Source organism: Betta splendens, chromosome 4 (assembly GCF_900634795.4).
Source record: "Betta splendens chromosome 4, fBetSpl5.4, whole genome shotgun sequence".
Taxonomy (NCBI): Eukaryota; Metazoa; Chordata; class Actinopteri; order Anabantiformes; family Osphronemidae; genus Betta; species Betta splendens.
In genome coordinates this window covers 11,505,528-11,518,643 of record NC_040884.2, presented here as the reverse complement: position 1 = coordinate 11,518,643, position 13,116 = coordinate 11,505,528, and the positions used below count along the sequence as shown (strand labels likewise).

General features: G+C 43.1%; 2 protein-coding genes across 4 annotated transcripts; one reads left to right on the top strand and one right to left on the bottom strand.

Annotated features, from left to right (window-relative positions):
- Positions 1 to 6: 6 nt before the first annotated feature.
- On the bottom strand, positions 7 to 2,769 carry rmdn1 (regulator of microtubule dynamics 1). The gene is made up of 10 exons (XM_029145766.3): positions 2,466 to 2,769; positions 1,939 to 2,044; positions 1,691 to 1,775; positions 1,448 to 1,607; positions 1,268 to 1,357; positions 1,134 to 1,189; positions 883 to 970; positions 748 to 778; positions 533 to 666; positions 7 to 444 (listed from the first exon to the last, which is right to left on the bottom strand). The coding sequence occupies exons 1-10, from the start codon at positions 2,592 to 2,594 to the stop codon at positions 403 to 405; spliced, it is 921 nt and encodes a 306-aa protein (XP_029001599.1). The 5' UTR covers positions 2,595 to 2,769; the 3' UTR covers positions 7 to 402.
- Positions 2,126 to 12,871, top strand: LOC114852990 (copine-3-like). 3 transcript variants are annotated; one of them, XM_029145762.3, is made up of 16 exons: positions 2,126 to 2,447; positions 4,934 to 5,092; positions 5,173 to 5,352; positions 5,442 to 5,516; positions 5,610 to 5,681; positions 6,501 to 6,581; positions 6,686 to 6,775; positions 7,955 to 8,053; positions 8,145 to 8,231; positions 8,397 to 8,456; positions 9,365 to 9,498; positions 10,403 to 10,457; positions 10,549 to 10,600; positions 10,754 to 10,887; positions 11,022 to 11,258; positions 11,336 to 12,871. In XM_029145762.3, exons 2-16 carry the CDS (start codon positions 4,940 to 4,942, stop codon positions 11,444 to 11,446), a joined length of 1,620 nt encoding a protein of 539 aa, XP_029001595.1. In that variant the 5' UTR covers positions 2,126 to 2,447; positions 4,934 to 4,939; the 3' UTR covers positions 11,447 to 12,871. The 3 variants fall into 3 exon arrangements, with proteins under 3 accessions (XP_029001595.1, XP_029001594.1, XP_029001593.1); XM_029145761.3 differs by lacking the exon at positions 2,126 to 2,447 and adding an exon at positions 2,873 to 4,555; XM_029145760.3 differs by lacking the exon at positions 2,126 to 2,447 and adding an exon at positions 2,873 to 4,705.
- The last annotated feature ends 245 nt before the right edge of the window (positions 12,872 to 13,116 follow it).

The window sequence follows — 13,116 nt, the reverse complement described above, 5'->3', positions numbered from 1 at the left end:
TGATGATAATGATAGTAATAGTCTTTTATTGGCCTTCAAGAGAACCTGTGGGGGGGGGATAAAAATAAAAAAAAAAATCACCCAGACTGTCCATAGACTCGAGTGCATGTGAGAGAGATCCTACAATGACAGGAAGGAACAAGGAGACACGCTTTACACTGTCAGGCAACACCTGACAGCCCGACATCACAGTGACAGTGACTGAAGTATTTTTGACAAAGAGTGAAATGGTTTAACATTAAGTTGCATTAAAACCTCAAATTCCACATTTCCCAGTATCAGTGAACAACCTGATGCGTGAATATATGTGCACATTCATTCCATCAAGACATTTTGTTAGCAAATTATTAATGGTCCAAAAGTCCTCATTAAAGGCATCATATGCCAGTCAGTGGCAGAGCTTCAGCCCAGCTGCTTCAGGAGGTCGATGGCTTCTTTGTGGACCTGTGGAGGAATGACAGAACCGCTCAGCCTTCATGTTCCTACCAACACTACAACCATGCGCATGCAGTAGGACAGAATGGTGCAGTACCTCTTTGTCTTCCAGTGTGTGAGCAGGGTACTCCTTAGCTTTGGTCAACCACTGCAGAGCTTTCTCCCGGTCCTTCATGGCCATGTAGGTCTTCCCCAGCATCAGCAGGTTTTTACTGTAGAAGTTGGAATCAACTGAGAAACAGTGCGAGTTAAAGGGTTTGTGTTTTTTTTGGTAATTGGGTTTAGTGACCTTATTCATTTGCAGTGTTTAACCTTCTTCAGCTTTAAGGAAGAATTCCAAAGCCTGAAAAGACAATAAATCAAAAAAGTCAAATGGACCAAAAACTAAATATAATAATAATAATAATAATAATAATAATAATAATAAATACAGGCAGGAGTTCTTACCTCCTCATAGGTGGAAGTGGGGGGTGAGGAGAAAATGACGGCTGCCACTTTGCGTTGATACCAAGGAAGCTCAGCAAAGGAAAAGCACCTTAAAATGAAAGACAGGAGAATGAGTAGAACCAACTGTGTCAGTAAAGATGGAACAGTCCTGTCCATGGTTTGCAGCTATTGTGTGTTAATGAACCCTTTCTGTTCTGAACCACATTTACGAAAACTTTAAAAACGAATAGTTTGTTTAGTCAAAAACTCACCAGACGCCCAAAATGTAGAGGGATGTGGCATCTCTGGGGTTGAGCTCCACGGCCCTCTAGGCAAAGCAAGGTTCACTCTGGATTACAGGAAACGTGGCAGAACGAGGAAGCGACAGAGGCACACTCTCTCTCACCTCCATATGCTCCCTGATGATGTAGGAGTTTCCAATCTTGACCTTGACCCCCTCATAATCCCCGATATCGCTGAGACACACAGCGAACCACTGTCACGGAGGGAGCAGGATTGCGTCTGTTACAACCTGTGTCCTAACTGGACGCGTGCTGCTGTCACTCCGGCCGCCGCCGGTTCTTACTTTGTGCGCTGCGAAGCAATTGTCGTTCCTCTCCAGCGCTTTCTTGGCATATTCGAACCCGTCGAAGGCCAGCTGCTTCTTCCGGTCGGCCGCCGTACCGGGGAGCAGGGCCATGTCGCGACACGTGCGGGCCAGCCTCCACAGGAAGTCCGCGTCGTCACTGCGGCGACACGGGTTCGTGCCAACGTACGGGACGAGAGGGGGGGTGGCAATGATTCTTGAATGGAGCGGAGCGAGCCTCACCTGTCCTTGTACTGCAGCAGCAGTTGGTAGAGCTTCTCCGTCTCAGCACAGCTGAACAGGTAATCCGCCTGCTCCAGAACCTCGTCTGCACAGGCACCGAGAGCACAAGGCAAGTGTGACAATACAATAGAGCCGAGACAAGTCACTGTCAGAGAAATACCACAAGTAACTACAGTAAGAGGCTTTTGTCTGATCAGATCCATGATTTCATAATCTACGATGACGTCTGCCTTTGACGAACAACTGACCTTTCCCTAAAGCGTGCACCACGGCTGAACTCTGCACCCTGTGATAAGCGCCATAACCCAGACAGGACAGGGCAGGAATCCCCAGGAGGCAGGCGACGCGTCCATTCTGTGCACAGGAAGGGAAGCGGCGTTAGCGCATGCGCGTGAGAGAGAGAGTTACAGCGAATCACTGAATCACTGGCAGCCGCCGGTGGATCACAGTGACCACATGCTGTGAGCGAACACGGGTTCGGTGGAGGTCACTGCACTCTGTCACAGGTCGGCTCCTATCGGTCTGTGTAATTTACACCACACAAGTTATAGAACTTTACGTGTGGCTTCAGCGAATAGAGCAATAACTTTACAGCGTTGTGAGGTATTTACACGTAAATGCCACAAAGGCTACGAATGTTGTTCTATTGCTTCTCAGCGCATCATTGAACCTGTTCAGCTGGAACAGCGATGACACGACTACGCTGCTCTTTCACCTACAGCACAAGTGCCGGATAACAACAGTCTGACCATTACGGGTGAGCATCGTAGCTTACGGTCAGAGGCGTGACGCTTCTTTTTAAAGCCGTCCAGTGACGCCGATGCGTCCGTCCGACTGCGACGCTGTTTTCTGACGCCCCCAGTAAAAGTCGGCTCACACCTCGCGTCAACGCTCTTCCTGCCATGCCGTCCGACCACCAGCCGATCAGTGCTGGGGAACCGCGACTCTTCAGCAAATATATACCGTAGCCAGGGGGCGTTCAAGAACACACAGCGAAATACGTTGAAAAAAAAAAACAGCAAATCTAACTTGAAAGGCTGATGTTCTGTTACGTTTCTTAAAAAAAAACAATGTGAGGTAACAGAAGGTGAATTATTCTACAGTATAATTTATTAATATGCTGAGTGGCCACAGCGAACTAAACTGTCAACAGTACCACGGAGACATGTGTCCCCGGTACATGTGTTCGACGAGAAACAACAACTAATACTCTGGAGATCCGGGACAGTGTCGCATCAAACTATATATACTTATTTTATACTACTTAAAGTATATGTACCCCATGTACATCAATAGACTTTTTAATATGAATATTAAACACTGACCAGGAATCGTGGTAATCGTGGTAAAAAGTGGTAATAAATTATAATTTATGATTTGTGAAACCTTTTTTCTATTGGTGAAAACTTGATAGGGCCACGTGAACTCAATGACCGACCCCTCTGGACTCCTTTCTCTTGTTTTCTTACAAACATTGGGCCAGCTCAGTTTAGAGACAAAGGCCAGATTGACTGACAGGACCAAAGTCAATACAGACGAGGAAGAAGGATGAGCAGCGATGAATGAATGTTCATGTTCTGAGACTTATAAAAACAAATAAAATGAAGTGTAGCTGGGCATGGTTGCACACCTTTACAACAAGTTGTGTTAGTAATCATTCATGTCATGCACTCTGCTACAAGCGGATCCCAACCGAATGCATACAACTAATGACTGTGCAAAAGCCAAACCTGAACATTTTCTGAGATTTAGAAGGAGTTTGAATTTTCTCTCTATGTCTGTGTGGGTTTTCTCTATAGGTTCAGTTCTTCAATTTTGTCCCACAGTCCAAAGACATAGTATTAGAATAAGTGGAGAGACTGAAGTGACTGTATGTGTGGCTCTGTGATGGACTTCTGTGCAGTTACGTACATACGCGCTGGGTTGGTTTTAAACGGCCGTGATGCACGCATGCCTGAATGTGTGTTGCAGGAATAGAGGATGTGGTGCACGTGAGCCTATACTGTGTACCCAAAGGTGAAGCCAGACAAGCTCTGCAGCAGAGTTTGGCCTCAGTTGGTAACCAGAAATCTGCCTTTCTGTCCGTGCCTGTTTTTTTCTGTCTGTCTACAGCTATAGATTGTGTTGCTTATTATCACAGACATGGATTATGTCAGACAACAGACCAGAGTTCTCTGGAGCACTATCAATGGAAACCGTCTTCTCTCTTGCTCTTGTCTTTCGTTTTATTTAACATTTGTTTTTGCTGTCCAGCAGAGGGCGCTGCTGGTTTTAACTTTTCCTCAACCTTGTTCACTAGTGGTGACGTTTCTGAAGACATTTGGAAAATAATCTTAAATAAATGTGTGAATATGTTAGTGTTACTTTTAGCCGTCTTTAAAAATAAAAAAAGGAAAAAAGAAAGAAACGTAAAGACGGAATCAAACTTAAAACTAAGCTTTTATTATTATTCAATTCGTGTACGTATTGTTGTTTACATATGTACATACCTTTTCTCCTTATATTCTAATATTGTTACTTTGTTACATGCTGTTTTCTGTCTTTCCTCACTGTGATACGAGTAAAGGTTTATCTTATCTCTTATCTCAATATATCTCTTTAAACAGAATATGTCATTTTCTGTCTGTATCAACTGTCTCTTTACCCTTTCAGCCCTTGAATAGGATTTGCCCCTGCTGTATATATATATCATAGAATTGTCCATTATTACAGCGCACCGCTGTGGTCAGGGCACCGGCGGGTGACCCCGGTGTACAGATCGAGCGCACTGGACACCGCCCTCTACAAAAGCAATTTTGCGCAAACATAACTCCTGTCAGAGCCACGAACACCCGAACGGCGAAGGAAGCCAGCGGTTTAGCACAAGTAATGCCAATTTCTCTTAGTGTTAAGTGACACGTTACTAAGTTTTTCTAAGATTTACGTTAAGTTAGTTCAACTGTGCAGCTGACGTCAACCTATCGTCGGTTTAGCCGCAGAAGTTCCGTGAGACGCACTGCGCCTGTCCAAACAGCGGTAACGTTACACTTAAAGAAATCCCACAGTTGACTTGAGTTGAATGTGTTTTTTGGCATTTACAAAATACCACAATAAAGACTCCAACACAAAGTATTGCACGCTTTAAACTACGCGTAACGCGACGATTTGAGTGCCGTTCGCCAACAGTTTACTGCGGAGCCGCGGGCGTTTGTCAGCCCGGTTGTGTGTGTGTGTGTGTGTGTGTGTGTGTGTGTGTGCTGTCAGGCTGTGATGGCAGCTGCCAAGCCTCCAGGTCCCGCGGACTGCGTGACCCGGGTGGAGCTCAGCATCTCCTGTGACAACCTGCTCGACATGGACGTGTTCTCCAAGTCCGATCCGCTGTGCGTGCTCTTCGTGAGCCACCCGGGCTCTCAGTGGAGCGAGGTGGGTGATGCTGCAGCGCGCGCACATGCACGCACGCGCACGCGCGGAAGCAGAAGCCGACTGGCGTGCGTTTGCGTTAGGTCGGCCGGACGGAGAGGGTCAGCAACTGCCTCAACCCCACGTTCTCCAAGACGTTTGTGCTCGACTACTACTTCGAGATGGTGCAGAAGCTGAAGTTTGACGTGTACGACATTGACAGCGACAGCTGCAGCGTGAGAGACGCTGACTTCCTGGGAGAAATGGAGTGCACCTTGGGACAGGTTGGACCCCTCAGCGCGTCATTCTGAGTCTCCACATCCACTTGAGGCCACGTGTGTTTCACTGGAGGCCGTGTGGGTCCTGTGTTTAGATCGTGTCCTCCAGGAGACTCACCAAAGCGCTCGTCACGAAGGACAAGAGGCCCGCGGGCAACGGAACCATCACGGTGAGCCGCCTCCTCCAGCGCCCAGTGATGGTGGATGTGAATGTGTTCTTGCACTGGGACCTTTTTAACACTGCGGCCTCTCTCGTTTCACAGATATGTGCCGAGGAACGAACGGACAACAGGGTGGTGATATTTGATGTTGCAGCTAGAAAACTGGACAAAAAGGTAGCAGTTATTACATTTGGATCATATTCCCAAAAAATACGTGACTACATGGAGGCGCTTTTAGTGTCGTGGCCTTTGCTTTGCTAGATACGGAAAGCCATTTTACACAACATACTGTATATACATGCACGCAGGTTTGAGCTGAGCTGCAACATGTTCCACTTGTTCTTTATTGTTTTGTCAGTAATCTGTGTAATTTATAAAACTAGTAAATCTAGGAAACCGGATGAATAAATTCTACACACTATTTGCTTCATATACACAATCTCACTGCATTAGAGAGTTTTTATTGTCATCTCTGTCCCAAAACAGCCTGAGGACCTAATTCAGTGACTTGGCTCCTCAGTTAAATCTCACTTTGTTTAGAATTCAAATCTCTGCCAGGGATAATAAGGTGAAGGTTCCAAAGGCAGAGCCATGAATGAAGCATAAAGACTGGTGGCACAGATTTAATACATGATCAAACACATTAGTTTAGTCTTTCAGGGAGCTATGAACATGGAGCAAGCAGCGCAGAGACTCATCCTGGAAGTGCTCTAGAACCTGTTTACCAGGAGCAGGTCTGGACACAGGGTGTTGTTTGTTCACATGCATCAAATGGACTTGATTTTTGAGGGTTGCTCACGGACTGACCACAGGGTGTTCTGGAGTGTAGACTATCGTCATAGTTCATGCATCACACTTTATTAGTCTTTGGAGACGGGTAGGAACGAAGGGGGAAATAAGCAACAATGTTAAATAGGAAAGATTAGGACCTGCAGCCCTTTCTCTGACTCAAGCTTCTGTGCTGTATGTAATAAAAACATGATGTATTTTCAGGATTTCTTTGGCAAGTCTGACCCGTTCCTGGAAATCTACAAGCAGACAGAAAGTGGATGGCAGCTGGTTCACAGGACAGAGGTGCAGATATACCGCTTCTTGGTCGCGTGTAGTGTGTAAACCACCGTATTTGAAATGATCACTACTCATTGTGTCTCTGCTTGTTGATCTGCGCTGCTGTGCAGGTGGTGAAGAACAACCTGAACCCCATGTGGAAACCGTTCCGTATCGGACTACAGTCGCTGTGTGGCGGCGATGTGGAGAAAAGTATAAAGGTAAACACGGCCACACAAACAGGGAGGTATCTGTGTTCTAGACGCAGCGCTGCTGCTATGAGGAGTCATAGTCACAGCACGTTACCATATAAAAATAGACTTTCTGGGCTTCTCTGTTGTCGCCTTCATGGATCTGCAGTTCTCTAAAACAGTGTAAATGTTTTTGAAACAGAGAACCTCCAGCAACAAGTCATTATTACTGTCTTCTGCTCAGTAATAGGAATGATCATACAGCAGAAATCAAATGTTCCAGCTCATCATACATGGGTTACATACATACTGTAGTGTACTTTTTTTCCCCTTGATGTCACATTAATGGAATGATCCAGGGCCAATGAGCATAGGCTTTACTGATCTGTTGTTCAGGCGTGTGATTGTTTTAGTAAATATAAGTCAATGTGTGTTAGTACTAGCTTATATATTATGTTTCTTCAAGCCCTGGTAAATCATTCTCAACAGGAAGAGCCACTGTTCAGTCAACAGTCGAAAAGAGTTTACTGTCAACTTTTGAGTGTTTGCATGTGACAAATTACAGTTTGTGACGGGACAGGGTGAAGTCCGTCCTCTTAAAGCTACGTAGCACCTTAAAGGAAAACACACTCAGCTGAGTCTGGATTCAGCGCTGATAAACAGATAATCCATGAGAGGATGATGTTCATGTTTAGGTCTGACATTTATTCTGTTATTAATAAGAGGCAGACATAAATGTACAATATATGACGATGTGTTTTCTGTGAAAAGGGAAACCTGCCCACTCAGCAGATCAGCCAAATGTGTAGCAATAGTCCAAATAGTAAGAAGAATTTGTCAGAATTACTCTAGTGTTGTAGCAGCTGTAGATGTGAGCAGATGCATTTAATCACAGCAGCATAAACCTTTGTGGGTTTAAATGATCCTGTTTTTGTGCAAGTCAAGGATCAGACAGACTCATTTGTTCTGACAGAATATCTCAAGACAACGATGAGTTACGTTAATGTTAATGCATGTTCCCTGAAGGAGGAACCCAGAAACATTATCAGCTGGTGAAATGTTCTTGTGACCACCTCTGTGTGGAGCCTGACTGGGGCCAGAAGCCAGTGACACTATTCGAATATAACCTCTGCAGACTGAACAAATCCGACCTACATCTGTAGCACTGCTGTTGGACCAGCGATGGACTCATTGCGTTTTGGTTTTCAGGTTGAGTGCTACGACCACAACAACAGCGGCTCCCACTCCTTCATTGGCTCCTTTCAGACCACGCTCTCACAGATACAGCAGGCTTCCGAGTCCTACGCGGTGAGCAGCTGATTGATAATTAACCCGATCATGAACTTGATGGACACAGTCATCAGCGGTTCCTGATGTTCCTTTGTTTGGTGTCTTTCAGGCAGAGTTTGAGTGTATCAACAGTAAAAAAAAGCAAAGCAAGAAAGGATATAAAAACTCTGGCGTCATCGTCATAAAACAGTTCAAGGTGCTGATTTATTTCAGTTTTTCTGAATTCACTGGGTGCAAATTATAAACAGAAGTAAAACATTCAAAGGTGTTGAAAGGTGTTTTCATGTTACCTACAGTACATGTTTGTTACTGCAGGGAGTGATTATGATGATGATATAAGGAACCTCATGTTTTTTTGCAGATAGTGAAGGACTTCACTTTCCTGGATTACATAATGGGCGGCTGTCAGATTAACTTCACTGTGAGTTCTTCATATTTAATGTGCTGTATTTCATGTTTACCTCATGAATGACGCTGCAGGTGTCGTTCTCCTCACACTTGAAAAGTGAATTTTGTTCGTCTTACAATACAACAGTCACGCTGTGTAAAATCAAAATCATTCCTTCTAAGGTGTCCACCTACAGTATAAAAGTCCTAAGTCTGTCCTTAAAGTCCTAATTCCTAAATCTGTGATGTGGACGTATTGTCTCAGAATGTATGGATGAAAACATTGTGACTGGTTTTCAGGTTCATGCTTCAGTACTTTAGTTGATCTATGTATGAAAATAGGTGCAAATTGAGCTTCTTCATTAAAAGGACAGGGTCTCAAACATCCTTCATCAAATAATGAATAGACATCACATAAGAATTGATTTAATTGCATGTCCCCCACTTTTGAGTTTTTAATTTTCAGTTAAATGGGTTCAACAGGTTCGAGATGTTCTGTGCAACAGCACTGAAAGCGTCTCTGAGTGTGACACAATATGGTTCACTAACGTGCAGTCTGTTGGTCTACTGAGGCTCATTTCTGTTTAGTTCAAACAGAAATGAGTTGGAACGAGAGAAAAGCCCATGATACACCACCTGCTGATTAGAGCTGATTAAAGCCTCTCTGTGTGACTGTGGGCTCCCGCTGTCTGACTCCTTCCCTCAGTCTTTCCTCTGCTGAGGTTGAGACACCAGCGTTCCTGAAATGATGCTGGTAGTTGTCATTTTCATTCATTAAGATGATGAAAACCAGGAATCGTTCTCCGAGTAACACTAGATTCTGAAGCTTGCATTGTAGAGAGTACCTCAGAATGAGCACGTTGGTTTCATTTATTAACTTTGTCTGTACTAGTTTAATCACATACTGAGATTTTCTTCTTCTCTGTCTGTCCATGCACCCAGATCGCCATTGACTTCACAGGCTCCAATGGGGACCCCAGGTTTCCTCAGTCCCTTCACTACATCAGCCCTCAGGGTTACAATGAGTACCTGGCAGCTATCTGGGCAGTGGGTAATGTCATCCAGGACTATGACAGGTGAGTACTGGACAGGCCATTCACTCATTCAGACATGTTGTCTTTTCCTTATAATTCCTAAACTGTATTTTAACTCTGAACATTGTTTTACATGTTGTATTCATGGCTGATCATGGGAGATCTGTGTTACAAATTTGAGCTGTTTTATACACTACATGTCAAACAGTACACAAGAAAAGAGGGCAGATTTGTCAGAATTGGCCATTTTCTGTAATGAGTGTAACATCTATAGTTTAGGCAGCTGAAATAACTTTCTGAGCATTTGGCACATCAGGCTGTCTTCAGCTGAAGAGTGCACCAGCACGTACTGTATGCACCGTCCCGTTATTTTCTGCTTTACTTTTTTAAAGTTCTGTAGCTCTGGGGTGTGAGTAGCCAGACACCAAAGTCTTTAGGAGTGCAGGCCGCCTTTTTTAAATGTCCTAGAATAGTGGATCTCTTTCCTTTGTGACTGTCCATAGACAGACCTTATTATCTTTGCCATAACCCAAGTAGAACCCTGTCTAAATGCGCCGTACTTAGCTTAGGCCCTATATACAGTACTGAGGTGCAAAACAAACAGTGTTTTATCACCTGAGACATTGTAAAGTGGGACCTTTGAACCTAAAGCAAGTCAACGTGCTCATTGAGGCCAAATATCGCTTTACAGAGCTAACTGAAACTTTAACAAAGGCTAAACTGTTAATTTGCTTTAGTTTTTCTGAATTAAATGTGGACAATGTTCTCAGTCTAACCTACACAGTCGCAGTAATAGTCTTCTGTCACATTTTGAAGCTTGTTGATGAATGAATATACAGTATTAGAAGTAATCTAGGAGCACACCTAATGTGATTTAGTGATTGAGCTTTATTGCATCAGGTCAGATTTGCTGTTTAATAATATTCAGTACTTTTTCTTTGGACAGTGACAAGCAGTTTCCTGCTTTCGGTTTTGGGGCACAGATCCCTCCTACATGGCAGGTGATTGGTTTCAGTTAAATTCTGAAGAAAAAGGCTGGATAGATTGAGGTACAGTGTTGGTACGAGATTCTAAAGTTCTGCATGTCTGCAGGTTTCCCATGAGTTTCCCATCAACTTCAACCCATCAAATCCATTTTGTGCAGGTAAAATTCTATCAAGGCTAATTTAAATTAGTTAAACTGGGTGAAGAAAAAACATGTAACAGTAATAATAAATGTCTTTGCTTCTTCTAATGAATGTTGTTTAGTACAGTGTTAGTCATACATTCTAAAGCACGTGTCCTGTGTGCATCGCAGGCATAGAGGGTGTGGTGTCTGCCTACCAGCAGTGTCTCCCCCAGGTAAAACTCTACGGCCCCACAAACTTCTCCCCAATCATCAACCACGTTGCCCACTTTGGCAGAGAAGCCCTGCAGCAGCAAACCGCATCTGTGAGTCCCAGTAAATGAATGAATGATTCAGAATAGTTTACAGTACATGTTCAGCTGTATGATGATACTATAGATTCAGTTTGGTGATTCAATGAAAATGATTTCCACTTAATTTCTGTTGTATTGTTCTCCAGCAATACTTTGTTCTTCTCATCATCACCGACGGCGTCATCACAGACATGGATCAGACTCGCAATGCCATCGTCAACGCCTCCCGTCTGCCCATGTCCATCATCATCGTCGGCGTAGGTGGCGCAGACTTCGATGCCATGGAGTTTCTGGATGGAGATGATGGGGTTTTACACTCTGCCACAGGCGAGGCTGCCATGCGGGACATCGTGCAGTTTGTGCCTTTCAGGCAGTTCCAGAATGTGAGTAGTAACGTTGTGCAAGCGTTTACATGCAAGGTGTGTTACATAACCAGCATTTGATCATCATCTTATTTCAGGCAGGGACTGCAGCGCTTGCCCAAAGCGTTCTGGCGGAGTTACCCGAACAAGTCGCCTCCTTCTTCAATTTATTTGGCCTGAAACCACCGTGTGAACCCAGTCCACAATAATGTAAAAGTTCAGCTGGAAGACAACAGTGATCTTCTTTAAGTATTAATATGAAACTAACACTGTGGCATCACTCAATCATTTCATTTAGCTTTATATTATATTTAATATTTTTAATATCATTTATAATATTTGCTGCCATTTCTGCACTGACTTCAGGTGAGGGTTAGGCCTCTCTCACAGCCAGTTGGGTGCAGTCATTTTTAGAGTTTCCGTTTGACGTCATGTTTCCCAGAATCTTCACACTGGATCCCAGTGAAGTCCATCTTACTAACAAAACTGACAATCACATGTACTGAGAGCAAGCAGCGAGAGCAACGATTTAATTCTACTTAAAACATTTCACCAAACCATCTAAGCCAGCTTTTATTTTTTGAGTGCTTTTAAAATCGAAGTAATTCGAAGCACATAAGGATATTAAGGAATTAAATTTTAATGAACACAAAAGCCTGAATACCAACATAGTTATATAACCTTTAATTACAGGTATACATAGAAGCTATATATGTTGGATACATTTTTTTAAACATTTTTTTTAAACAAAAAAAAATCCTTAAACTTTATGACTGTTTAAATAATAGGAAAGTCTGTTCATGTTTACGTTTTCTAAATTGTCTTACTTTATTTACCTGAAAAAATAAGAACAGTGTGAAACTGACAATGATGCCACTGTCAGTGTCAAAGTATCTGCAGATGTATCGCATCTGTGATACTCGACTACTGTTAACCTCAGGAAGCGTTTGTACAGTAGCTCAGATAGACAGGAATGAAGGCATTCAAAGACAGAAGCCAGCTGCCTTTCGTCAGGAAGCACTTGCAGCTTTCTTCACATTTCTGCTACAGTAGTACCTCATATGGTTTACAAAGACTAATGCAAACAAAGCTGATAAAGGCCTTATCTGTATGTGGTGCTGTTTGCTTCTGCTTTGTTTCAACTACTCCCCAAGATTCCTTAAATGATCATGAATATTTGATGACTGCACGTTCACTCTGCAGGCAAAACAATGCCATGTGGATGCTGCTGTAAAACTTCAAGTTGGCCTATACTGTATAGTGTATAATATGTAGTAGTAATTATTATTATACAGAATATTGTAAAAAGGTAACATTTACACTAATACACTGTACAAATTCATTATGTCTTAATTGGTATTGTGGACGTTGAATCATGGCATCTGGGCTCCTTTTCTTATCAGGTCGGCTGGACACTCATCCAGTTTGCTTTCACCTCACACATGCAAATAAGAGACTCGTTTAGACTCAGTGAAACATTTCGACCTAAGAAGTATGTCCAGATGCTATGAGTGAACGTCAGACAGTCAAGAGTGGATCATTGTGGCCTTGTCTTATGTATTCACTTGCCTTTTAAGATGTTTTTTTAGTCATCTGGATTTTTTTATCAATGATATAAAGTGCAGGAACATCCATGAGTTGTTTATGTTTTTACTGTTTATTCTTCTGCTTTTCTATCTTCATGCCACATAAATATCCAATTACAGCCATTTCCGATGCTATTGTAAGACGCGATTTGTTCAATAGGAAATTTATTAGGAAATAATAGTAGGATAATAGGAAATGGTACATATTAATAATCCTTCCAATGCAGCTCAGTTCTCTGCCTCTTTTAATCGAACTAATGCCATTCCACAGTCCAAATGTTCTAGTATAGATG

Bases quoted from the DNA above. Each gene is read 5' to 3' on its own strand.
- rmdn1 (XM_029145766.3), bottom strand. From the start codon at position 2,594: ATGGCAGGAAGAGCGTTGACGCGAGGTGTGAGCCGACTTTTACTGGGG. The intron at 1,776-1,938 runs GTCAGTTGTTCG...GTGCCTGTGCAG, and splicing joins GGTGCACGCTTTAGGGAAAG to ACGAGGTTCTGGAGCAGGCG. The intron at 1,358-1,447 runs GTAAGAACCGGC...CCTCCGTGACAG, and splicing joins ATTGCTTCGCAGCGCACAAA to TGGTTCGCTGTGTGTCTCAG.
- LOC114852990 (XM_029145762.3), top strand. From the start codon at position 4,940: ATGGCAGCTGCCAAGCCTCCAGGTCCCGCGGACTGCGTGACCCGGGTG. The intron at 6,582-6,685 runs GTGCAGATATAC...GCTGCTGTGCAG, and splicing joins AGCTGGTTCACAGGACAGAG to GTGGTGAAGAACAACCTGAA. The intron at 8,232-8,396 runs GTGCTGATTTAT...GTTTTTTTGCAG, and splicing joins TCGTCATAAAACAGTTCAAG to ATAGTGAAGGACTTCACTTT.